The sequence below is a fragment of the Daldinia vernicosa genome (genome assembly GCF_022497035.1).
Source record: "Daldinia vernicosa strain CBS 139.73 unplaced genomic scaffold F5Y00scaffold_9, whole genome shotgun sequence".
Taxonomy (NCBI): Eukaryota; Fungi; Ascomycota; class Sordariomycetes; order Xylariales; family Hypoxylaceae; genus Daldinia; species Daldinia vernicosa.
In genome coordinates, this window is record NW_025953925.1 from 87,535 (window position 1) to 112,744 (window position 25,210).

Below are 25,210 nucleotides of genomic sequence, written 5' to 3' on the forward strand. Positions count from 1 at the left end.
ATGTCAGCCACAATGGATGCAAGAAATCTTGGCTTCCTGCAGCCTCACCGAATATATCACAGATTCACTACCGCCTAGGCTCCCCGGCTCCCACACGGGCTACAGCTCCGCCTGGTTATTTGTTCACGTAGAACCCGATATTTTCCTACATCCCAACTAACAGGTCTTCACCGCACACCTTTCCACGATGCGATAACCGAATTAAATATCTGGTTGCGATTTACCGACACTCGGAAACCAAGAGATTGGCGAATGCCGCGATCGCAAATATGCCTTCATACCCTAGGACAAAAACATACACATCGTGCTGACCGACTCGCACCACGACAAAACGTGCTTGACCGCTTTGACCAACCCGATTACCATCACCGACCGGCACCGGCGTTGATGTTAAGTTTATTCGGTGCGATTCAGTCACGTTTACTACCATCCTAGTACTGTAACCATCGTATGTCTACATGCTAAGCTTTGTACCGTCCCCTTGCTTTCCATCTCCAAGTAATACCGTTCGTTATGATTTGTCAAGCATGCTTGGCAATATAATCTGGCAGGCAATGACTATAAACGGATCATGCTCCGTAGCTATATGCGCATTCATTATCGAGATCCGATAAGCTCAAGTTTCCATGACTATATTTTATTTATTTTCCATTCGAAGCATCTTGAACTGTAGAAGATGGCCTTGAATTCCCCGAGTTAACATGACCCCTCATTAAATTTCTCCGAGCCTACAGTCGTAATCTGATCTGTTTATGAGCTGTCACAGATCGACCAAGTACCCAAGCCTATCAGCCTAATCACCATCATTATCACTTCCCCTACCATAGATAGTTGGCCGTATAAACTTGGTAGAATATGTAGGTGATATTGAGGCTCTACTCACCAATTATCATATGTATGTTTCAACGCCACGGAAACACATTCTGGTCCTGTCACAGACTTAGCTTCTTGGCTCTTTTACTTGGCAAGTCTTGATTCCTACCACGATGAACTATGACACGCGATCAAACCGGAGTCGCATACCGGTATAGGTAGGACTGTAGAATGGGGAGCGTCACTCTGGTCGTTTAATCATGAGGGCAGCAAGGATAGTGCCTATATTAAATTGATACCCTTGCAACTCCCGTCGACATCCCATTGGTACAGCGTAACAGACCCCGTGAACATCCAGGCATTATACCTATTCGCCTGACAGAAAGATTAGATGAGGTATAACTTCAATAACATCGAGTCTCCTATATACCGGAACTCTCAATACTGGATGACTACCCGACTACTATGCACGACGAGAGAAGATAATCCAATGAATTACGATTTATTAGTACGGGAAGTTTACTGTTATTTCCATCGCTTATACGGGGCCAAGACAACAGACAACTCGCATGTTGTGCCTATTTAGGAAGTTTCTAAACTTGACGCTGCTGAAAGGCCGTTGAGCTTAGTGTAGAAGGGAAGGGTGTACAGACATTCGCGGTGCCAAGCTGCTGTAAGAGTACACTCAAGAGCTGCTATTATAACTCATAAAACACGAGAGCAAAAATCGATTTACCTCTTATACACACTCCTCCCAAAATCTCAACTCCATCTTTCGGTATTCTCTCCTATTTCTTGTGTAAGCTAAATCCGGAGCTACTACACCTTTGTGTAAAAGCACCCGAAGCCTGTATTACAACTCCTGTCAGGTAGCACTACGCCGTATTTCTTACGTGTGCTGAGCTGTTTCTCGCCTCGTCGTCATCCACTAATTTGTCCGTAGCGGACCCTTTGCCAACCCGAACTCCATAACCAAGCCATCGAGACTTTGCTATGGGGGCGCCACTTGTCGCCGCCATAGAAAGATTATTGCAGGTATCGTCGAAGTATAACCCCTGACCTACAAGCGGTACGAACTGTCGGGATCATAGTCGCAAACTACTACTACTACTACTACTACTACGCTCAACTAGCCGTACCCATCACCTAGGCAGCGTCCCCATCCCGAGGCATCATAGGCGGATTAGCACTACGCACGAAGAGAGGTACCCAGCCCGCCCCAGTCCACCACGCAAAATTCCCATCGTCTCCACGCTGGCGCCGGGAATCCACATCTACATGCGGTCAACTGGCGACTAGCCGGCGTCCGCGGGTTCCTGATCGTATAGAAGCTGTGTCACGGGAAAAAGCATACCGGAAAAGTTCGGTGGCTTGGTTAGATGCTTGCTGACGAGCAATTGCATCGCTTCGAACCAATACCTGCTGCATCTTTCCGAGGGACCGGGGACGCAGTGGGCTGTCCTGGCTTAACCCGGATTTACATCACAGCAGGGCACGGCACATATGTATAATGTATGTGCATATCTGGAGAAAAAGATGGACGAGCCGACCCTAGCTATCACCAGGTACGCACACCCCATGTGCCCAATTACCTTAAACAGGGGTAAGCAGCGAGACTGCGCAAGCGTCCATATTCCGGGTATGTGGTTGATTGACTACGACCTTGATGCTGGGGAATCAGGTACAGCGGGTAGTGAGAGTGCTAGGTAATAGGAATTAGGTCGTCTATAACTTGCTAGGCGGGAGCCCTATCAGACTGGGAGGGGGCGTAGGTTGTTGACGCTACATATATCCCCGACCAAAGTCCCGTGAGGCATCGTCAAGATACCTACCCACGTAGTGTCACCCACAAAATCGTATTCTTGAGAAGCACCAGGCACCCCAGATGCCAGATACGTGAGAGATCGGCGGCGTTATATCGACTGGCGCCACACATGATCCATGTTATCGTCTTGTCACGTTAAACCGCATACATAACAGTTCAGTTCTTATGTAACATGTGAGGTTATTCTACATCTTTATCTTATATTAGGTAGGTAGGTTAGCAGTCCAGCGGAGAGCACAAATAAACCTTCCCCTCCCAGGTAGAAATTGTCTCGCGGGCGACGATACCAAATCTAGAGTCTTCCTACATAGTGTATGTCTAGACTAGTACCAGGGGATTGCCGATTACCCGCCTCATCGTCACACTCGGCACACGGATTCCGCGGGCAGGTGGCTGTGCGAAACGCGAGAGAGGTAATACTATCTAGGTGGCCGTCTGTCCCTAGCTCAGCTACCTCGTGAACTACCTACACTACCCAGGGCACCGCAACGACGATGATACGGCGTACTGGTTCGTTCCTTATGTATGCGTTAGACAGATCTATGAGCATGGTGTGTTAGTTGCAGCAAACGAGTGGTATACATACATACTAACTAACCTAACCTATGTGCTATCCTACCTGGTCACCCGCTACCATTCCTTCATGTAAACCGGGTCGGCTTAGGACCTAGGTTAGGGCATATGTGGTGGTGGTGGTCCTCACACACGCGCACAAGAGCGTTCGTGATGGAGATGCTACTAATGTTATGGCCCCTCTCATTTTCCCCTTTTCGGATACCAGCAATGTACATCAGGCATTAGGTATACGGAGCCCTACACTACACAGCTCACGCTCACCCACACACCCTACACATACATAAACCCCTATCTACATATGTATAAATGTAAGATGGATAGTAGTCAACTATGTAAGTCCAAACGCACAAGACGCCGCAACTCAGCTATCTCCAACGCCACCAGCCCACCTCAAGGCTCTTGGCCCTTCTCAGCCCTGCGCGCTACGCGCCGTTGTCACACCGAACTAGCGAGACGACACACACGGCACAAAGTCCTGCACAGCATGCAAACCTACATACACATACACTTATACATACGGCGTACGCATAACATATACATATCGGCGGCCAAGACCTCCCCTCCTTAGTCCGCTTGGCACTCGAGCCCGGCCCCGTTACCGACAGCAAACGCGCCGCCGCCGAATCGCAGAGTGCCCTATGTACAATACATAGCTGGGAGGCCTCCTAACCCACTTACCTCCTTACTACATACTAACCTAACCTAGGTATTCCGTACACACTAACCCACCGCCAACACCACCACCACCGGCCAACCATGTAAGAATTTAGCAGGGTAGCTTGGGCAATACCAAGACCTCTCTCTCTATTCTACGCATGTGAATAAGTGAATATATGCGCGTGTACGCAGGAAAAACACATGAAAACTGCACACCGGTTCCGTCTCCATCAACTACATACATACATACATACATACATAATAGACAGACGATAGCTCAGGTAGGTAGGTAGGTATGTATGTAGCCAAGGCGGCTGAGACCCCCTAGTCCGAAAGGCTGCGGATCACTCACTCACTCTGCCTGCACAACCTAGGTATATACCTATGTATGCCCTGTGCTTTGCGCCTGTGCTGCAACGTCGAGCCACCACCGGCACCACCACCACCACCACCGCATTCAACTACATATAGGTATACCACCCTCAAGTGCTGCCGTTAGGCCCTCCGCTATATGCGTATACCAAGTAGGTATGTATATTGCACCGCGATGCGCTCCGCCCGTATATGTGCGGTACATTTACTATACGTATACGCCGAACCCGGGTCTTGGCGTTGGTGTTGAAGAAAAAGCTCCTTTACCTCCTGATCTATGTAAATCTACACATCATATTATTTGTAAATCTGGGTGGAAAGCTCCAGTTGTCTAAACTCCTACACTATGATGGAAGGAAAAAAGTATATGAGTATACGAGTCAAAGAAGTCAGTCAATCAGTCAGTCATTTGATTACCATATCTGTTCATGAGACTTGAAAATGAAAAACAAACTGGGCGAGTAGCCCCCGTCCGTTTTCTACATACAATCAGCCGATATCTTTCTTTTTGCCGGTCACTCTTTTGCCTGTCAGCCCGCCTGTCTCCCGTGGTCGGAGAGTGACATACAAATATCCCATTACGCCTGTGCAATGCAAACTGGAGACGAAACCCGCAACAGGTCCCGTCCCCCCTACGTTCCCCTTCTAATTCCTCGGCCTTGAGAACACCTTTCTTTGATGATCTTAGTTGTACGTCCGTGACAGGTTACGGAGGTACCAGTCCACCAACTTGCGCCCAACCTTAGCTTCCGAGATGTGAATTAGATCCTGTAAGTTTCTGTTAGTGCTCTGGTATGATAAAGTTGGATGACCCTATGTAAGGCTGAAAACCCTAAGGCAGAAAAAAACTTACTCCTTGCAGAGCGTAGTCCAGGTCGCTCACGTTGACCCATTCTCCTTCTAGTAGGGCATGATCGGTCCACCGCAGCTGCTTAGTGCGCTGCTTGTTAACTAGCAGCCAAGAGCGTAACTCTTCCGGCTGCACCTCTAGGAAGCCAGCAAGCTTCTTGAGATCCATAGTCGTGTAGAGACGTAGGTAAGATTTCACGGTAGGATTCCACATGTTGGTCTTGACCTCGTCCATGAAGATGGAGAGGTGGTGGTCGATCGGGTCCACGTTGGCCTCGGGGTTATCGAAGTCAGGGGGAACCGGCGAGATGAACTTGGGGCAGGCAGCCTTGAATAGCTCCTCGAAGATGGGCAGAGACTCGGGGCCACCTCGCTGTAGCTTGAGCAGCTGGTCTCCGTACTTCTCCCTCAGAGCGGTGTGGATGGTGTCGTCAAGACGGGTCGGCTGGAAGGCCACGCAGATGGCAATGAGAGCGTACATCTGATCATTCTTCTTGGTGATGGAATCGTATTGGGCGTTCTTCTGGAAGTTTTTGGTACGCGATACGTAGACAAGAATGTGGCTAAACATGCGGATGGCATCGGCATATCGGTGCATCATCATGTAGGAGAAGCCTACGTAGTAGTAGGTTGTAAAATGGGCGGCCATAACACGCGCAAACATGGCCTTCTTGTTAAGCTCGATGTCATCGAGGGTCTTCAACGCTAGGCTGAAATCTCCCAGGAGACAGTGGACGCGTAGCAGTCCGATGATGGAGAAATACCCGAGCATTCGGTATAGAGTCTTGGAGCCGTACTCTCCAGCGACGGCGGCGGGATCCTCGTTACGCTTCATGGCACCCAACTGGTCGGTGATTTGCGATCGCTGGATCAGAGAGTACAGTACGTTGAGCACACTATAGCAGCCCCATGTATTGGGGGTATCGCGTAGAATCTGTCTCTCCTCCTCATTATCCCTCGCTTGTCTTGCAATTCTTAGTCGGTAAGAGGAGAAACTGTTAAACTGGTAGATGAACTCGTCGATAACATCCCAGGCCCAATAATGCTATAAAGTATTGTCAGCATACCGATCAGTCGCCTTGGTTATTATTTATACGTGATGAGATTAGGAGGACTAACCGAGGGAGGCTCTAAATCAACGGGGCCCTCCGAGTTGAGGATGAAGTGGAATAGGTTGCAGTAAGAATCGTAGCTTTGGAATTTGACTTCGAGGGGGGCAGAGAAGTCCAAGGGTTGAGCAGCAGCGACGAGCCTAGACTGTATATCATCTGTTTGCTGGGCCATAGTCAAGGAATTGACTTGCTCCAATTCTTCCATACCATCTTCATACTGGACCTGCTCTTGGTAGTCGGCCACGAGGGCTTCCTCCTCAACATCGCTGTCATCCTCGATGGTGCGCACAGGCGCGGCACCGTTTCTTAATCCGCTCATCGTGGAAATGTGGTGTGACACGAGGACGATGTCGCGAATAGTATCGTGGGGATCGTAGCCGTGGAGGGGCTCGTCGCAATTTTTTGGCCCTTGTTGTATTGAAAAGATCTGGAGAAGGATTAACTTGGAAAAGAAGAACCGAGGTTTTGGCGGATTAGGGCTTCTCAACGTGGCCCTTGCGCTTGCGTTTTGCCCCTCCTTTTGCAGTTTCGCGTCAGAGCGTCAGAGCACTTGCAGAATCAAAACTTTGGCGGGGCCGCGGGGCAGTCGAATCTCTGCGCTTATCGATATTCTTTGCCCCGCTATCAGCAAAGGAAATCTTATTAGGGGTCTGAAACGTCGTAGTATAGATAATTCGGCATACCGGCTTAGGTCTTAAATTATACAACTATGATTCATAGTGACTACGTTACAGAAACCCCATAATAAACTTCACTATACTCTTAGAATTGGTACATGAATCCAGCCAGTCGGACTAGTGGATACTTGAAAGTTACTGCTACCAAAATTAGTTCACTGGCTAAACGATATAAATACTTTTGTCGCTTCGTCAACGCCCCCCCGTTGGAGCTATTTGTTTATTTAACATAACCAACTACATGAATTTATCTTGATGGTTTTCAATATCGACTTCATATCTTCTCATCTTAAAAACATAACACCGTCAAAATGCCTGTCGTCACTCCAGAGAAATTAGCTGCTCTGCAGCGACACGCGGATGATATAAGAAATGTACTCACCCCCTCGTTCCGAGTCCATCAGTGCTCATTTTACTAACGCAACTTAGATCTGCATCCTAGCTCATGTTGATCATGGCAAGACGTCCTTAACGGATGCCCTCCTTGCTACAAATGGCATCATTTCGCCAAAGCTTGCCGGCAAGATCCGGTATCTTGACTCACGACCCGACGAGCAAATCAGGGGTATCACTATGGAATCTTCCGCCATCTCCCTATACTTCTCTATGCTCCGAAGACCAGCCCCGGATGCTACACCCGTACCCAAGGAATACTTAATCAACCTAATAGATTCGCCCGGACACATTGATTTCAGCAGCGAAGTATCAACTGCTTCAAGATTATGCGACGGTGCCGTCGTGCTGGTCGACGCCGTCGAGGGCGTTTGTAGCCAAACAGTCACAGTTCTCCGCCAGGCGTGGACGGAGAAATTAAAACCGCTTTTGGTTTTCAACAAAATAGATCGACTGGTTACCGAGTTGAAAATGACGCCAGGCGAAGCTTACATCCACCTTAGCAAGCTTCTAGAGCAGGTAAATGCCGTTTTAGGAAGCTTCTTCCAGGGAGAACGTATGGAAGAGGACCTGAATTGGCGAGAACGAATGGACGAGAAAGTTGCTGCGGCTGCTGCAAGAGAGGCAAAGCTCGGAGATGTCGAGAGCGAAACAGGCGACCTACAGTTCGAGGAAAGAGATGACGAAGAATTATATTTCGCCCCCGAGAAGAATAACGTCATATTTAGCAGCGCCATTGATGGCTGGGCCTTTACCGTGCGACAATTCGCTAGCTTATACGAGAAGAAGCTCGGTATTAAACGAAGTATTATGGAAAAGGTGTTATGGGGCGATTTCTACTTAGATCCGAAGACTAAGAAGGTTCTTGGCCGAAAACATCTGAAGGGTCGCAATTTAAAGCCTATGTTTGTCCAGCTTGTGCTTGAGCAAGTTTGGGCCGTATATCAAGCAACTACCGGCGGAGATCATGGAAAGGGGTAAGTCGGTTTTCTACTTTTCGCTTGTATCATTCACTTCTCCTTTTTCGATCATTAAGACGTTGCATCGAACTTGTCACATTTCAAATTATTTGACTTATAAGCCTCGGATCCAAAAACGATACGCTAACTACGATACAGCGATCCGGCTCTACTCGAGAAGATAACAAAATCGTTAAATATCACAATAGCGCCGCATATTGCCAGGTCTCGAGACCCCAGATTACTACTTACAACGGTTTTCTCATCATGGCTACCACTATCGACGGCTCTTTTGGTGTCTGTCGTCGAGTCTCTGCCGTCTCCAAAAGTGGCCCAGGCTGAACGTCTGCCCGAGTTGTTAGAATACTCTCCCGGTTCATCTCATATCGATCCATCAGTTAAGGATGCGATGGTGAATTTCAAAACGTCCAAATCAGACCCCGTCGTTGCATACGTCAGCAAAATGGTTTCCATACCCGAAAGCGAACTCCCGGAGAATAAGAGGCGAACTAATCAGCTCAGCGCCGAGGAAGCTAGAGAACTGGCTAGGAAAAAACGGGCAGAATTCGCTCGTGCTCAGGCGGCAGAAAGCAACGGAGTGGATTCCCTCACCACAGCTCTCGATAGTGCGAATTTGGACGACTTCGCACCCGAGGAGGAGAAAAAGATCGACCCAGAGCACTTGATAGGATTTGCACGGATATATTCAGGCACTCTATCAGTTGGCGACTCACTTTACGTCCTACCACCAAAGTTCTCTCCCGCAAATCCCCACGCTGCCCCTGAGCCCCAGAAGGTGACTGTGACGGCTCTATACATGCTTATGGGCCGCAACCTGGAGTCGCTTGATTCCGTCCCGGCTGGTGTCGTCTTTGGTATTGGCGGTCTCGACGGCCATATCTTAAAATCGGGCACTCTATGTAGCCAATTGGAAGGTTCCGTCAATTTGGCGGGTGTCAACATGGCGGGCAAGCCTATCGTGCGAGTTGCCCTCGAACCGGTTAATCCAGCTGATCTGGATAAGATGATCGAGGGTCTCAAGCTGCTCGTGAAGAGCGATCCGTGTGCGGAGTACGAGCAATTCGAAAGCGGCGAACATGTTCTGCTTACGGCCGGTGAACTACACCTAGAAAGGTGTTTGACGGATCTGAAAGAGAGATTTGCGAGGTGCGATATCCAGGCTGGCGCACCTATTGTACCATATAGAGAGACGATTGTGCGCGCGGAGGAAATGAGACCGCCAGCAAATAAGGAATTAGGACGCGGCGTTGTCGTTGGCGTCACGAATTCGAAACAGGTCAGCATCACGATTCGAGTACGGCCATTACCCGAAAACGTCACCGAGTTCCTCCTCAAAAACCCGGGCGCTATCAAACGTCTTTACTCGGAACGAAATGCGCTAGAGGAACCCGACCAAGAGAATGGAATCGACGGAGAACAAAAAATCGAGGAGGAGGATGATGTACTCGAAGGCAAAAGCCTATCTCTCGACGAGTTGAAGAAGCAACTACAGGCGAAATTGGAAAGCGGCAAAGGACGCGAGGGGTGGAAGGGGGTCATCGACAAGATAACAGCCTTCGGGCCGAAGCGAACAGGACCGAATCTACTAATCGACGCAACTAAAGACGGCTATTTCCCCAAGGTGTTCACTCCGGAGAAGCAAGCGGATGACAGCAGCCCGAAGGCAGACGAGGCGCTCAAGGCCGCGCATCTATGCGACAAGGTTACATATGCGTTCCAACTGGCCATGAACCAAGGTCCGTTATGTAATGAGCCTGTACAAGGTGTGGCTGTCATAATCGAAGACGTGACCGTCGCGCCAGCGGACGAAGAGACATCTGCACGGGATCGTCTAGGCCGGCTTACAGGCGAGGTTATCAAGACGGTACAGCAGTCTATCCGCCAGGGCTTTCTGGATTGGTCTCCACGCCTTATGCTCGCTATGTATTCATGCGAGATCCAGGCAAGCAGTAAGTTCTTCCCGAAATCTTCACATTTTTATTCTGTTCTCTTTTATTCTGAATGTTATACTAACGTCAATCATAGCCGAGGTCCTGGGACGCGTATATGACGTCATCACGCGACGTCGCGGTCGCGTTCTCTCGGAGCAGATGAAAGAAGGCACGCCGTTCTTCACCATCCAGTCGACGATCCCCGTGGCGGAATCATTCGGGTTTGCGGAGGAGATGCGCAAGCGCACGTCGGGTGCCGCGCAGCCGCAACTCATCTTCCAAGGGTTCGACATTCTGGTTGATGAGGACCCGTTCTGGCAACCCTTCACCGAAGATGATCTCGAGGACCTAGGTGAGCTTGCCGACAAGGAGAATGTTGCGAAAAGATATATGGACGGTGTGAGGAGGAGGAAGGGTCTGCTGGTTGAGGGTAAGGGCGAGAGGGTTGCGGCTGAGAAGCAGAAGACTCTGAAGAGGTAAAGGGGCTAACTGGCCTGGTGAATTGGTCATGATTGGTTAAGGCATAAGTGTTGAATAGGGAGGATATTTGGAGTCAAGCGATGCATAAAATTCATAACACGATAATTTGAGGGGAATACGCCTTGCGTTGTCGTCGATGATAAAATGGAAAAAGTTCGGAGTTATCAGAGATTGTGATAACTTGGTATTTCAGCAGTCGAATAGATTTTATGTGCGCCTCATAGTTCCGTTGAAAATAAGTAAGCTACGTGTGTCACGGTTTAGAATAACTATATTCGCCTTATTGAATATAGACCTTGGGTATTTACCTGAATCATCAGCTGTATGAAAGGCTTCATAACAATATCTCTTCTCCTTAGTATTGTTATATATCTAGATACATACTTGACACTTGGTTGCTTATCTATTTCCTTAGATTGTAGTATGTCGATGCATGTGCGATTCCTTTCGTGTACCGAGCAAGCGAGGAATACAATGAAGTATTACCTAGGTAGTTAATGTATTAATCAAAGTTAATGTTGAATTGTCTATATATTTCGTTTATATAAAGCTAGCATGCGATTTAGCAACTACTCCTACATCAGAATATGACCTAAATGTTGTCGTGATATAATGTATGAGTTCTAAAGGTAGCTAAGGGTACATAGGTATGTATATAGCTTGAGCTCTAAGGAGTATCTTCTATGTAAAATATGCAAGTCCCGACCAAAGGAGAAATAAAGATTACCCCGTCGTTCAATATTCGTTAGATAAAAAAAAGGGAAAAGCCTTATCCGTCTTTTTGGGTAGTCTGCTGGCTTGGGGAATGGGGTTTTCTTCCCAGGGCAGACCAGGGGCCGACATAAGCGGACCGAACGCCAGCTTGAAAGAAGCGGTCATGAAAGGTGAATGGAAAATGAGGACGATAGAAGGAAAAGAAAATCTCCCAAGGGCCAGTCAACGAAGGGCAGAGTGGGGTGGTATGAAGGCTTGGTAGGACTCAGCCTCCATTGCAACCGTGGGGTTGCCAATCATCCAAACGCCGTTGTATAAGCTGTAAGCTAGGGGTTTCTAAGCTAGGCACTTCTACCATCTTGCAACATCCGGTCAAGCTGGGGTGCGAATATCCGCCCTGATCCTAGCAGTAGGTAGTTAGCATTTATGTGTATCTACCTTAGTAGACAGCTTGACCATACTCTGTCGTGACAAGGTGTCATCTGAGAAACTCGACGTATAAGAGTCGAGCTCCGATTCGTGACTGGGAAAGGTCCGGGGAGGACCTGGTACACTGGATGACCAGAGCGCGAACGTATCGACTCTTACGCCTCTCTTCCGTAGACGATAAACATTAGCTATTAGCGGATCCCTCATATGGGGGACTACTACACTTACCGTGGCATAGAACATCCCAGATTCGAGCGCAGACGACCTAGCAAGCGGATCGTAGTTGATCGGGTTTTCTTGTAGCGGTCGAGCGTTCCGACGACGAATAAACCATCGGAGGTATTGTAGACCTGCGATAACACACATGATGAGTATGGAAACGATCCCAACAATTGCATCGTCCGACAACGCCATTATAGTTGAAGCTAACCGCGTGTTCGGTAGGTAATATATATAGCTATTTAGAAGAAGAAAGTTATGTTGAAGCATACCTAAACCTTAACTAACGCAAGGGGAGGGCCTTGCTTATATATTTATTAAAGTCATAGAGATAAAAGCATGTCTACTGGGCGCTGGTCTTGAAGTGGGAACATTAGCAAGAGTACATTGAATAATGTAAAGGAGTATTTCGGGAGAGAGATCTTCAAAGGGGGGATTTCGGAAGGGGAGATTTTGGAAAGGAGAAATTGTGTCTTTGGTTATTAACTAGTATGCTGCATAGCCGATTCAGCACGGTAAGGTATCCAATCGTAAAATTTTAAAATGAAGCTTGAAGAGGAGATTATGGGGAAGAGGATTATGGAGGAGGAGATTTTGGAAAGGCGAGCTTGTGTCTTTTACGTACCAACTACCTAGTGTACTGTGTGTCACGACATCTGGGAACAATAGGCAAGAGAGATTATGGAAGGGGATTATGGAAGGGGATTATGGAAGGGGTGAAGGGAGATTTTGGACAACTCGGACCTGCATCATCGACAACCTCAGCTGAACCTGGTGGTACTTGTGTACTAGGTGCCTGCCTATTTTACATGTAGGTAGGTAGATAATGCATAAGGTTATCTCCAACCTGTGATACCCAAGTTACTTTACAAGGTACATACCTGGTATGTATCTTACCCAGGGCCTCCGTCGGTTTAAATTGCAACTTTCTCCTTCAAATACCAAAGTGCTTACTTCACAGCCCTCCTTAACTACAACAACGGCTATCCTTGAATAGACACCTTGGCTTTATTTCTTCCATCAAAACTCTGTTTACCTAATTTTGTAATATATCGGCATCATGTCATCGTTCGAAAAGTCACCTCTGGACTCTACTGGAGATATATGGCTACAGCATAAGCATACAATCGAGCGTCTTTACGCAGTCGAAAATAAAACTGCCGAAGAAGTGATGGAAATTATGGAGAGAGAATTCGGATGTCCACGCATCACGTAAGTACCTGACCAGTCTTGTTGGTCTATCTGGCTTGTTAATCAAGACCAATAGTAAAAAAGCTTTCCAAAAAATCATCCGGAATAAGCTCAAATTAAGCAAAAGGCTCAAGAAAGGCGACTGGCCGAGAATATACCGAAATTATCTTATTCACAGAAAAGATATACCAACCGTGGTCTATCATAAGAATAGAAAGATTATATGGAAGGACGTGATAAAGGAGACTAAAAGGTCAGGGCCTTTGCCGGATACAGGTCAAGGTGAGTAAGATATCTTGATATATACTAACGTCAACGGTTACAACGGTAGGCCATACAGGGCTAATGTATCCTAATAGATGGCGATGCCACGCTCCCGATGGATGTTGTTCTGAGGACACCATCACCAACCGGATCTCGGATGTCCCATTCTCCAGCAACAGATCCTCGACAATCAACGGGTTCCTCATCCCAGCCCTCAACCTCTTCATCTACAGCTCCTGTTATATCACCTCCTAATATCGAAAATGCCCTAAATGGAATTCCATGGGTCAAGTTCAACTATAGAATGTTTTGTATGTATCTTGAACTCCTTGCTCTATTAGGTATCCCCCACGCAACCAACTAATAGATATATTAGCGACTACAACTTCTCCACACGATAGCAACACAAACTTCCCGGTTGATATTGACTCTTTGAGGACTCTCATTGACACTAGACTCGGAATAGATTCATTTAGGATCTGGAAAGCCGCATTCCCTTCCACCAGATTGCACTTCTTGAGCAGTATGCCCTCATCTTCGGTACTTACACCAGATATCTGTGCTTATCACCTGCTGGCCAAAGTCGTTTATTTAGCTTCTAATAATTTGCATTGCGGCATTTCTAGTCGAGATCGCAATCTATTTACCGGAGCTATCCAACTTCTATCCAGTCAAATTCCCGAAGCAATTCTGGATGCATTATTCCAAGGAGATCTCACTGTTCTCAGGATCATATGGGAACATTTAACTGAGTGTGCCGGTATATCCCGCTACCACGATACATTCACTTCATTGATAAAGGCTGGACTCCAGCATAGGAAATGGATTCTCCCTAATGGGGCTTTATACCTCTCCTTTGCCGCCTCTATGGGTGCTCTTGATGTCGTTCAGGATCTACTCGACATCGGCATTCGTGCTGATGATGTTGTAAGGTTCAGAGAGTATCCCGTTATCGTTGAAGCCGCGGCTACCGGCAATATAGAATGCGTGCAGTTGCTGCTAAGGGCGTGTGACGCAAACCGCGAGATTATACATAACGCGTCGAGCTTTCAGATACTTATCCTCGCCTTCGTAAAGGGTGAATTGCGCATTCCTACAGACGGAGATTATCCAAACCTACCAGGCTTTCCCAAGGAAATCAGAAGTGAGCAGCCCACTATAGTCAGTGTTAGTCTCAAGAACGAGTCCCAACGCCTAATACTAAAAATGGTTTTGGATTGTGGTGCAAATGTCGACTTACCGTGGGTAACCGATTTTACCATCGATAATCGGGCATACGATCTCCCTGGGGAATGGTGTTCCACGACCTTAGAAAAGACTTATTACTGGGACAAAAGTCTATTCTCTGAACTTGCTCCATATAGCACTGGCACCACAGGACACCTTTTTCAACCAGATATATGTATCTCGGCGTTGCGAGGCGAGGAACCCCTTCGCGAATACGTATACTCGCAACCAGAAATGTCCGATTCCGAGATAAAACCATCCTTGGAGTTGGTTCTCTTCCAGCAAGTCATAAATGATAGAATATTTGATATAGAGGACGTGCATATCAACATAGACATTATTCGAAGACTTCTTGAATTAGGTGTGGATCCAAACCTTCCTTCGTTAAAGCGTTATAAATCTAGATATCATAGTCTAGATATCGACGATCTTCTCCGACACCTAGTCTTAAAACCGGATGTTCATCGCCTTGGAGAGAGCTTTGATATAGTGTTGAGGTTAATCCTTCAATCAGGAGCAAGCATAAACTCAGACGTCTTGGTGGCTGGTGTTCAGAAAGAGGGAATCGACATGTTAAAAGTCCTTAAACGAGTTGGCGCTGATGTAGGAAGATATGGCGCTGCTGCGTTATCTTTAGCTGCGCGGTTTGACAATTATGATGCAGTTAACTGGCTGTTAGATTCAGGAGTAAACATCAACGCAGAAGTTACTTATATGGAAATGAGTGTCATAGCATTAGCAAGCTATACTACTGGCATCTGTTGCCCGAGATTGTGGGTCTGTCCTTGCAAACGGTGGGAGCTTTCTGGCCCAGCGAGTTGCGAAATGTTCGGATACTTGGTCAGCCGTGATGCGACTTTAAGGCATCATCCAGACGACCCAGACGCATTCCGATTCTTGTACCATCTACTCGAGAGATACGTGGCGAATGGCTCTCTATTAAATATGATGGGGCTATTTCTGCCGAAATTGGACCTGCTACCCCCTGATAACATCAGCAGTAGTCTATGGGAAGCTTGTCTCTATTCATCAAGCCGGAATTGCCCCAATGAAAAGCAAGCCAAAACCCGAAGGGAAAAGATTAAGGCACTCGAACTACTTCTCAATCACGGTTTACTGGATCAAGATGACATCGCACTGTCAAATTTGATTCGTCATAGAGGACCGCCCGAGTTAATCGAAAGGCTCCTGGAGTCTTGTATAAATCCCAATGCACAAATCGAATATTTCGAGCATCGTCTTGTGGGAAGTCTTATTCAACTTGCAGCATATCTTGGCGATAAAGCTTTAGTCGAAAAGCTGCTACAAAAAGGTGCCGACATTAACCAGCAAACGGATCCCCTTCTTGGGAAAACGGCCCTCCGAGCCGCATGTGATTGGAAGGAAGTTCCCGCGGGGGAAGAAGCGAATAGAGTCAATCTTATACAGTTCTTGATCGAGGAAGGCGCAGACATTAACACCCCTGGAAGTATGGTGGATGGATTTACGGCCTTGCAGTGTGCTGTTGCCCAAGGCAATATGGATGTCGTGCTTTTATTGATATATGAGGGAGCTTCCATTAATACTCCTGATAGGTATGGGAATTGTGCGCTAGACCTGGCGGCATATTATGGAAGACTTGACATAGTTCACCTTCTCTTGAATGTTGGAGCTCTTAGTAGTAGGCCGGGGCAAACCGGTTATGATGGAGCGATCGAAACGCTAGAAGAGGAAGAACAACACCCCGATGTGGCCAATTTGATACGGCGGTACGCAGAAGAACATCCAAGAGATGATTGAGTTGCGGATGATGTTGAATTCCAAAGGGAATCATCTTAACAAGATCTTACTATTTTCTTTTCCTCTTCAATGACGTTGTCAAAGCGAGCCTTCGAAATTATAACGGGTTAGAAAACCCGATCTCCAGTATACCCCCTACTCGAGCTTTTCATAACTCTCTCAAAAGATCCTTCGAAGCAGGTGTCTCAATACAACATTACCATCACCTCCTTGGCCCAACGTGTTGCGAAATATCTTGCGTGTCTCCTTGGTATAAGTTCGCAGCTCTTCTACGTTACGGAAGGTCTGAACCTTTTCCTCCCTCCCACTTCGTCTCCATTCGATCAAATCAACGATATTAACGTGTGTCTTACGTGCAGCCTATTACCCGCGTCAGCGTGAATCCACCGATTTTCGTTGCAGGGTCTCCTACCTCCTCACATTGCTCACATGTTTTCGGAAGCGGCTCGACACCGATCGGGCGACAGAGCGCATGCCACGCATTCAAATCGTCCTCTGCACCGTACCACAGCTGCAGCTCGCTTTGCAGCGCGTCTTGATATCTATCCCACGCATTGTCCGACGCGGCGCTGCCGCGGCTCCATCCTTGTTGTCTCTGTAGGTTGGCATACGAAGTTGCTGGAGGGAGAGAAGGGTTATAATCGAACGCTGGGAAAGAGCGGAAAAAGACATCCAAGGGGGTTTCGGTATCCTTCTGGTGAATACGAGAGTCCCGCAGGTGCTGATCTAGAGCCTCTTCGCTGCCGAAGGATCGATCGCAAGTCTTACAGTCAAAGGACGGGGGATGAATTGGGGAATCGCCTAGGTGTTGTTGCAACGCCTCTTCGCTATTGAAAGATCGATTGCAGGTCTTACACTCGAAAGACGGAGCATGGACCGGAGAGTCCTGCAGGTGCTGATCTAGAGCCTCCTCGCTGCCGAAGGATCGATTGCAAGTCTCACAGTCGAAGGTCAGAGCATGCGTTGGCGAATCCCGCAGGTGCTGCTGCAACGCCCCTTCGCTACCGAAAGATCGATTGCAGTCGTCACAGTCAAAGGACGGGGCATGAACTGGGGAATCGCGTAGGTGTCGTTGCAACGCCTCTTCGCTATTGAAAGATCGATTGCAGGCCTTACACTCGAAAGACGGAGCATGGACCGGGGAGTCGCGTAGGTGCTGCTGTAATGCCTGCTCATTGCTGAAGGATCGATCACAGGTCTCACACTCGAAGGACGGAGCATGAACCGGAGAGTCGCGTAAGTGCTGCTGCAACGCCTCTTCACTATCGAAAGATCGACTGCAGTCGTTACAGTCAAAGGATAGGGCATGAACCGGGGAGTCGCGTAGGTGCTGCTGCAGGCTTTCGTCGCTACCGAAAGATCGATGGCAGAGAACACAACGGGAGCTCATGATATCAAAGTGTCCATACCACTATCGATTCGATTTTTCAGAAGTATTCAGAAGTATCATGGTTGTAAGCGGGAAGCCGTCAGTCCAGTTATACTGTATAACTGGACGAGTCAATCAATAGCTCGACCTGACTTGGACCTGACCTGGCCTGGCCTGGCTTGGATAGATCGTAAATATTTTTTTATTTGTGTAGCAGTAGCAGGTACGTACATCCTCAATGTACGTACGTATATAATTTTGATGATACCTATGTGATTTGGTGTATTTACTGTGGCTGACGTGGCGAAGGCTGTGGCTTCATAAGAGCATTCAAGCCAGTCCGAAAATATAATCAGGTAAGCCCTGTAAGTCCATATAACTGATCTGACTTGAGCAGGTCAAGTCTATACGGTTATTTGACCTGACATGACTTATCGAACTCGCTGGTTATACATGTGACGAATGGAACGTCGGCATAGGGCAGCTCTGTTGTGTAACGGTGCCGCCCAATGAACCAGTGACACATAAACTCCCCCAGAATTACTTGAGGTATCTACATTATTTCACTGTCGCTGAGAGCATCCCATCCTCGAAAGATGACTATATCTTCAAAGACATGACTGAGTCCTGGAATCTCAACCCGTACAAGTGTACTCATCCTCCAAAGACGCTTTGGAGGGTGATACACTCTGGCACCCAATCTCGACGATGTCCATCTACAGGAGATCTTATTGCGTCGGACAGCACCCGTATAATCAGAGATGAACCAGAGCTGAAGCAAGCAATCGAAAAACACATCAACTGGTGGAGCCGCCAACCAAGCTGCTTTCTATCAGTATTTAGTAATAGGCAACATGCTCGTAATTGGGCGGAGCAACGCGGGGCAACACAATCCCGAGTCGATATTTACGAGATAGACACAACGCGTCTACCACCCGATACATATCTCTTCGACGTAGACTCGCTGAAGGCTACGTTAGGCTTTGTTCATCCGGCATCAACCCACGAATTCTTATTCCTACACCGCATCCCGGCCCGGGCCATAGTCAGCAAGCGAGGTCTGGGAGAGATCTGGGAAAAGGGTATGTAAACCCTGTTACTTACCAAAAGCAAGATTTCGTTAAACTAACAATGCATATATAGAAGCAGAGGCTCGACATTATGCCGCCCGTCCGTTCGACCCGAACTACCATTGGGTTCCTGACTTAGACGGATGGTACGATTCTGACGAAGAGTGCGAGGAACGCAATAGATGCGATGATTTGATTAATATGATAGAGGGGAATTGGAACTGGAATGTATAAAATGACCAAAATTTAATAATTCTGATGGTGACAATTGAGGAAAATCAGCCGGCGGTTGCAAGGAAGGACGTTGGTTATATGGATCTGGGAGGGCGTTGCTATCCGGGGTATGATACGTACCCCCCGGATCACGTGATCCCGAAAAGTGGAAATATAGCCCGGCTATCAATTGGAGCATAGCCCGGACTTGCTAGCAATTTTGATGTCTCGCCGCTGCCCGGAACAACAAAAGCACCCACCCACTCAAGAAGTAGTTACCGACTCAAAACATACCACTCGACGAACGGTTAAAAGCCCAACTTATCATATCTCGATGAAAATGTGCTTGCATCTTTAATACTTGAGAGCATATTTATTCAATGTGTACCTAATCAGTCCCGTAGACCTTACGGTTTCAATCCCAAACTCCATAAGTATATGTGTGACTATATATACGAGTGATATACGTTGCCTCCTCCGGCCGCTTTGCCCCCTTTTCCGGGTATCCCAGTAATGTTCCTTGGCGTAATAAGTAAGAAGGCAAACCTCCCTTCCAATACTGGCAGTCTAGATGTTGTGTAATTATGGCTTGCTGGCGGTAGTGCGCAGCGACGTTCGGTAGGTAGGTAGTGTTAGCTATTCGTCTGCCTTTTAGATGGGCGCGGATGTGGTCATGTGGGTATCATAATAGGCTTCGGTGCCTGGAAGCTGCTTTAGCCTTGGGTGGACGGATTAGAGGTCGCTTATTTCGGGTTACTCTTTTTAGTTTAGGATTTCGTCTCCTCGTCCCATCCCCAGACCTGGGACAGATATCTCTCCATGTTAACCCTCTTTGTCCGCATCTCCATCATCCAGGGATGCTCAAGCATCCTCCATGGACTTGCTCGACGGTTTGGTTCTTTCTCGAGACTATTCATGCATTAGATATGAATGTTTTTTTCTTAATGGTAACAGATTTGGGTGACTTACCAGCACTCGATGAAATACTTAAAGCTATCACTCCAGAATATGTTGGCATCCGGCTCGTCCTTTAGTTTAGGTATCGGTTGTCGGACGATGTAGGTCAACAGATCGATTAATCCTGCCTTGGGTTGCATCTCGGTTCCGTCAGCTGGGAAGGGGAATCGGTGCTGAGCCACCTCAAGGAGCGTTACTCCGGTCGACCAAACGTCCGACGTGATAGTATAACTCTGACCGGTAATACGCTCCGGTGCCATGTAATAGCTCGTACCGATGAAGGTATTAGCTTCACCCTTGGTTCCAAAGTCGCCAGAAACGCCAAAGTCGCACAATTTGACTTCGCCGTTGCGGCAAAGCAGAATATTCGACGGCTTGATATCTCGGTGGATAATCTTTTTGCTGTGGAGATAAGTCAAACCTCGGAGGACGCCTTCGGCAATCTTCCCTAAGACCTTTTCGCCTGTTCGGCCGCCAAGTCGCTTTACTTCCTTGTAGATGCTGTCGAGGGATCCGCCCTCGCAAAACTCCATGGCGATAGAGATAGTAGCTGTAGCAGGGTCGCCGAAAACACCGTAGTATCGGCAGATATGCTCCGATGCGCATTCCTTATTGAAGTTGATTTCGCGGAAGATCTGCTTTTTAACATCCGGGTCTGGATTTGTAGTAATGACCTAAGAAGCATATTAGCAACCTATGCGCGCTCCTGTTAAAGTCGGGGGATAAAAAGTAGGTGGCATACCTTCAATGCAAATACCGTCTTCCCACCCTTCAGCTTACATCGTGTGACAGCACCACCAGCGCCCTCGCCTAGACTACCTAACTCGACAATTCTGTTTTCTGCGCTCGCGATTCTCCAGCCGTTGTCATCGAGCTCATCTACGTCGGCAGTTCTTGCTTTCTCCAGAGTCAGCTTATCGAAGCTATCCTCGAGGCCCTGCGTGCTGTTGTCCCGCTCCATGCCAATGCCCCCTTCGCTTCTCTCCGAGTAGATAGAACCGACGGCAGATATGGGGTCCGGAGTGCCCTGCGGCCTCGAACCGATGCCATACTGCGACGCAAACGATAGGGCGGAGAATTGGGAACCTGCGGATGTAGGGTTGCTAGCTCTTCCGTCGAGCGGACCAAAGCTACCGGATCGCGAGTGCGCCGCGCTGCTTTCGCTACCGCCGCTCGCAGATTGTCCCGGCTGAATTGTAGGACGATGTTGTTCGTACGGCGCGACGGTACTACCCATCGGAGTGGCGACATGTACAGTGAGTTGAGGCCGCGAGGGACCGCCTGCGGCGCCTACCGGTTTAACATTAGGAGATGGTGGGATAGCCAGGCCTAATCTCGGTGTTCGTCCGCCACTCGGCCTGCCGACTCCGAGCGCGGGTCGAAGAGGAGCAGGGGAGGAAGACATGATGGGAATAGGCGTCGGGGCAGGCGGAGGGGTGCTGACAGCAGCATCGAGAGTTGCTGCAGTTGAAACCTTCATGGCAAAAGTCGGTTAGCATCGCAGGCACAGGGCACAGGAGCGGGGAAGCTTGCTGGACGTAGGTGGAAACAAAAGTACAGATGTCTGGAGAGATGTCTGGAGAAAAAGAAGATAGAGCTAACGAGGGCGAAGCCGAGATAGGGAGAGCACAATTACATTTTGGATTACGGGCTCAGAAGCCTGAGGATTCTCGTGATCGGGCATTTTGTGGTAGGTCGGTATTCAAAGCACAGATTGCGCAGCAAGTCTGTGGGTGAGTGCGTGGTCGTGGTGTAGTTTGCCGAGGAGGCGGTCGGGCTGATCGAGTACAAAGAATAAATAAAAGGGCCGAAGCTGGCTGTATGTAACAGTCCGTCGACACGACTCGTCCAGGTATGTCCAGATATGTCCAGGTTATGCTCAAACGAGGTCACACAGCGCCGCAGGTAATATATTTGAGTGACGTATTGCCAAATCCGTTGGTGGCACTGTTTTGTAAACGAAAGAATTATGGTAGTATTGTATTGTATGGTATTGTATTCGGAATCGTATCAAGTAAACGAAAGAATTTTAGAGCAATCAGAAGTTGGACTTTGACAAGAAAAAATGAAAATGTTCAAATCGAATCGTTGATGGGTTCGTGGGTTCGTGGGGGGGGAGAACCGAGCGAGTGTGGAGGAGACGGTTTGCTTGTGTGCCGCGCGTAAACCCCTGCACAAATGTTGGATGCCCAGTAGTCTGTCCAGCAGTCCAGGTTTATGTGGTTGTATGTATATAGTCAGGTAGTATAAGAGGTAGGTAGAATATCTAGTTTCCTCTCGAGGAAGCGGAGAAAGACTTGGCTGGACGTTGGACGACGAGGACCTAAGGTAGGTAGGTAGTTAATAGGTAGTTAGGTAGGTAGTTAGATAGGTAAGTTATTAGACCCGAATCTTTGAGTTGTCGTTGGTGAACCTTGGCTACCTTGGCTACCTTAAGGTATTTGGCTTGTCCCGCTAAGACCTGGGGGTTCGGTGCGGTTTTGAGTGGTGGGTGGCTTTTGGTTAATGATGAAAAAAGACGGGGCGGATGAACCAGAAACAAGACTTGATTACAGGGATCTTGATGCGGGTTCTCATGCCAATACCATGCCAGGACCAGGTCCTCAGCGCCAAATTCCTGTAGATTGGGCGATAAACGAGCGAATTGATGTGAAATGGGTCAAGTTAGGTTAATGCGACTGGTGACTGGTGACTGGTGACTTGCGAGTTGCTAGTCGATAGTTAGTTGCCAGTCGGATGTAGGAAGAGTAGTTGTCGTGCATGTATGTGTATTATCTTCTGTATGTGTAGACTAATGTGTATTAAGTAGGACCAATAATGCCTACGCGCATGCGCTGAACGAAAGCGTGGATGTGTGGATGCGTGGATGTGTGAGCAGCAGATATAAAAGATTTTGTAACGAGCAAGTTTAAGGCAGAGAGGTACCACAAGATAAGTTCGATATCGAAGTATCGAAAAGGTGGTTTAAGTACCTAACCTTAGGTATGGTAGTACCTAGTGGGGGTTGCTAAAACAGAGATAGGTACATGAAAGTCTCCAAGTTTAGGTCTCCAAGTTTATCAAGACCGGCCCGAGCCTAGGATATACCTAACCTAGAAGCTGCACCCCGTAAGGCAGCTATTTGAAAAAGGGTTAGGGGGATGCTGGCGTAGTTTCGAATTACAATATTCGTACAAAACGGGTTGTCTGGCGGTTAACAAGGCTTTTTGATATATGCTAGGAAATATGAAAATATGAAAAGGAAAAAAAAGGCATGCCTAGTTTCATACCTCATGTACCTAATATTCAAGTACGTAGGTACCTACTAGAACCGCTTAACCCCCCAGCATCTTGAGATGTGACGACGCTCGGGTCTAAAATGATCATCATCCACATGAATGGAATGAATGGTCAATCAAAAACATCTGCTCTATGTACATTCGTCTGCATCCGTCTGAGAAAGCAGCTGTTGCGCGCAAGGGGTTGGCCTGAAGTCGTACAGTACCATCTCAATATCATCTCAATGGTCGAATTAATGGTCGACTTAATGGTCGACCGATCATGGACTACGGGTCCCAAGGAATCAAATCGTGGGACATTGCAACCTCCAACTAGACCCCTGACCAGCTCGACCGGGGGAGCGCTGTCCACCCTGTCCACACATCACTGATCCACCTTTAGTCCCGCCTCCACCACTCATCGTCGTGGAATTTCATTGTCGAAGAATGTTTCGACAAGACTCGAGCAGGTCTCGTCGTTGCTGACATGTCCGGTTGTTGTGTCAGACTGTATTAGGCCGACCGCCAATGCGTCTGCTTCTCACTACTTCTCACTATTTCTCGGAGTAGGCGAGATTATCTCAAATTTAGTCGGGATTCGGCACCCAGGAAGGATTAGCGAGGATGAGGTAGTTCCGTACTTGGGTGGTAAGCTAGTAGCTATTGTCAACCACCTACGTATGTATTACATGTATGTACAGTCTGATGTATGTACATGTCGAGCGCTATGTACCGTTGCGGGCACTGCGCGAAGGTGAGGTGAGACTGTGCTCATCTAGATACTGTATGAAACCCCCCGACTTGGGGGCTGGAGGGATAGCTCGCCGTCACGTATGAGCTACCTTGTAGCCCTAGACCGAATACCCCAACTCTGTGGAACTACGCACCATAGGGCATAGGGCATAGGTACCTCAAAGCTCAAAGCTCAGAGCTCAGAGCTTAAAGCTTGAAGCTCCAAGGCTGCAAAGGGCTGTTGGGGTCCAGTTTTGGGGTTAAACGGCATAGACCCCAATTCTTGATAGCGACACGAAGCTAGAGTAGATTGGCTCGGAAGTCCATAATCCATTTGGAGTTTTGCACATTGGGGTCCAAAGGCTTCAAAGGATGACCGGTGCCCGATCGTGATGCCTTCTCGTGCATAACAACGAGGTTGAACGATGGTGGTTCGACTACGCGAGGGATGGGATGCATTCGTAAGTCTTCTCGCACAATTTTCATCTCAACGTCCACCCACCTCTGTCCTTCTGCCCCTATGCAGTGTCTGTGTTCATACTTGGCTCGCGAAATCGACCTCTCTCTTGCAGCAAGGCTTCGGTGAACCAGCTGCCAGCTATGGTCAGGGGCAATATCATGTGCATAGCATAGCACATGCATGTATACAAGGATGGAAAGATGCCTTCCCGTCTAGACCCTGCCCAGGTTTGCCAAGCGCTCGAGACGAGAGATTGGCTATATCTTGGCCGAAATCCTTTGGGGCGATACTATGATATGCTCGGCTTTGAGGCTCGGCTTTGAGATTACATTATCACAACATAGGGCTGGAATGTCTTGACAAGACCTGGAAGACGAGACCTGGGCTTAAAACGCCGACAAGCTCTTCCCCGGCTCGCTAACGGCCGCAAAATTCGGTAGTCACATTTTTCCGGTTTCCCGATGACCCCATCTATCACTTGAAACATCAAGGACAAGAAAAAAACAATTGAGAGTTTGATTAAGGGAATATAGGGCATCAAGCATGAATTACAGGTTACAGGGTGCAGCAAATGGGTGCTGGAGCTGTGGAGATGTGGAGATGCCTTAGGTACCTAATGTATGTACATATCAGGTAGGTACATATCAGGTAGGTACATATCAGG

The 25,210-nt window shown here is 48.0% G+C and overlaps 7 protein-coding genes across 7 annotated transcripts; 3 read left to right on the plus strand and 4 right to left on the minus strand.

Moving 5' to 3' along the window:
- Window positions 1-4,626: 4,626 nt before the first annotated feature.
- On the minus strand, window positions 4,627-6,744 carry F5Y00DRAFT_228902 (eukaryotic translation initiation factor 3 subunit). Its single transcript, XM_048006691.1, has 3 exons — window positions 6,212-6,744; window positions 5,097-6,137; window positions 4,627-5,011 (listed from the first exon to the last, which is right to left on the minus strand). Exons 1-3 carry the CDS (start codon window positions 6,521-6,523, stop codon window positions 4,928-4,930), a joined length of 1,437 nt encoding a protein of 478 aa, XP_047867580.1. The 5' UTR covers window positions 6,524-6,744; the 3' UTR covers window positions 4,627-4,927.
- Window positions 6,745-6,897: 153 nt separating this feature from the next.
- F5Y00DRAFT_228903 (P-loop containing nucleoside triphosphate hydrolase protein) lies at window positions 6,898-10,886 on the plus strand. Its single transcript, XM_048006692.1, has 4 exons — window positions 6,898-7,255; window positions 7,311-8,251; window positions 8,393-10,203; window positions 10,280-10,886. Exons 1-4 carry the CDS (start codon window positions 7,193-7,195, stop codon window positions 10,663-10,665), a joined length of 3,201 nt encoding a protein of 1,066 aa, XP_047867581.1. The 5' UTR covers window positions 6,898-7,192; the 3' UTR covers window positions 10,666-10,886.
- Window positions 10,887-11,720: 834 nt separating this feature from the next.
- Window positions 11,721-12,174, minus strand: F5Y00DRAFT_259141 (uncharacterized protein; the record flags this gene model as incomplete). Its single annotated transcript, XM_048010823.1, has 3 exons — window positions 11,721-11,782; window positions 11,841-11,973; window positions 12,037-12,174. 3 exons carry the CDS (start codon window positions 12,172-12,174, stop codon window positions 11,721-11,723), a joined length of 333 nt encoding a protein of 110 aa, XP_047867582.1.
- A 913-nt stretch (window positions 12,175-13,087) lies between these two features.
- Window positions 13,088-16,663, plus strand: F5Y00DRAFT_274567 (uncharacterized protein; the record flags this gene model as incomplete). Its single annotated transcript, XM_048013381.1, has 4 exons — window positions 13,088-13,239; window positions 13,295-13,500; window positions 13,578-13,793; window positions 13,859-16,663. 4 exons carry the CDS (start codon window positions 13,088-13,090, stop codon window positions 16,486-16,488), a joined length of 3,204 nt encoding a protein of 1,067 aa, XP_047867583.1. The 3' UTR covers window positions 16,489-16,663.
- On the minus strand, window positions 16,288-18,273 carry F5Y00DRAFT_228906 (uncharacterized protein). The gene has a single exon (XM_048006693.1). It carries the CDS (start codon window positions 17,876-17,878, stop codon window positions 16,838-16,840), a length of 1,041 nt encoding a protein of 346 aa, XP_047867584.1. The 5' UTR covers window positions 17,879-18,273; the 3' UTR covers window positions 16,288-16,837.
- A 200-nt stretch (window positions 18,274-18,473) lies between these two features.
- F5Y00DRAFT_274569 (uncharacterized protein) lies at window positions 18,474-19,214 on the plus strand (the record flags this gene model as incomplete). Its single annotated transcript, XM_048013382.1, has 2 exons — window positions 18,474-18,939; window positions 19,001-19,214. 2 exons carry the CDS (start codon window positions 18,474-18,476, stop codon window positions 19,159-19,161), a joined length of 627 nt encoding a protein of 208 aa, XP_047867585.1. The 3' UTR covers window positions 19,162-19,214.
- Window positions 19,215-19,702: 488 nt separating this feature from the next.
- On the minus strand, window positions 19,703-21,756 carry F5Y00DRAFT_214608 (kinase-like protein). Its single transcript, XM_048005556.1, has 4 exons — window positions 21,631-21,756; window positions 20,840-21,571; window positions 20,110-20,771; window positions 19,703-20,049 (listed from the first exon to the last, which is right to left on the minus strand). Exons 2-4 carry the CDS (start codon window positions 21,500-21,502, stop codon window positions 19,908-19,910), a joined length of 1,467 nt encoding a protein of 488 aa, XP_047867586.1. The 5' UTR covers window positions 21,503-21,571; window positions 21,631-21,756; the 3' UTR covers window positions 19,703-19,907.
- Between the last annotated feature and the right edge of the window lie 3,454 nt (window positions 21,757-25,210).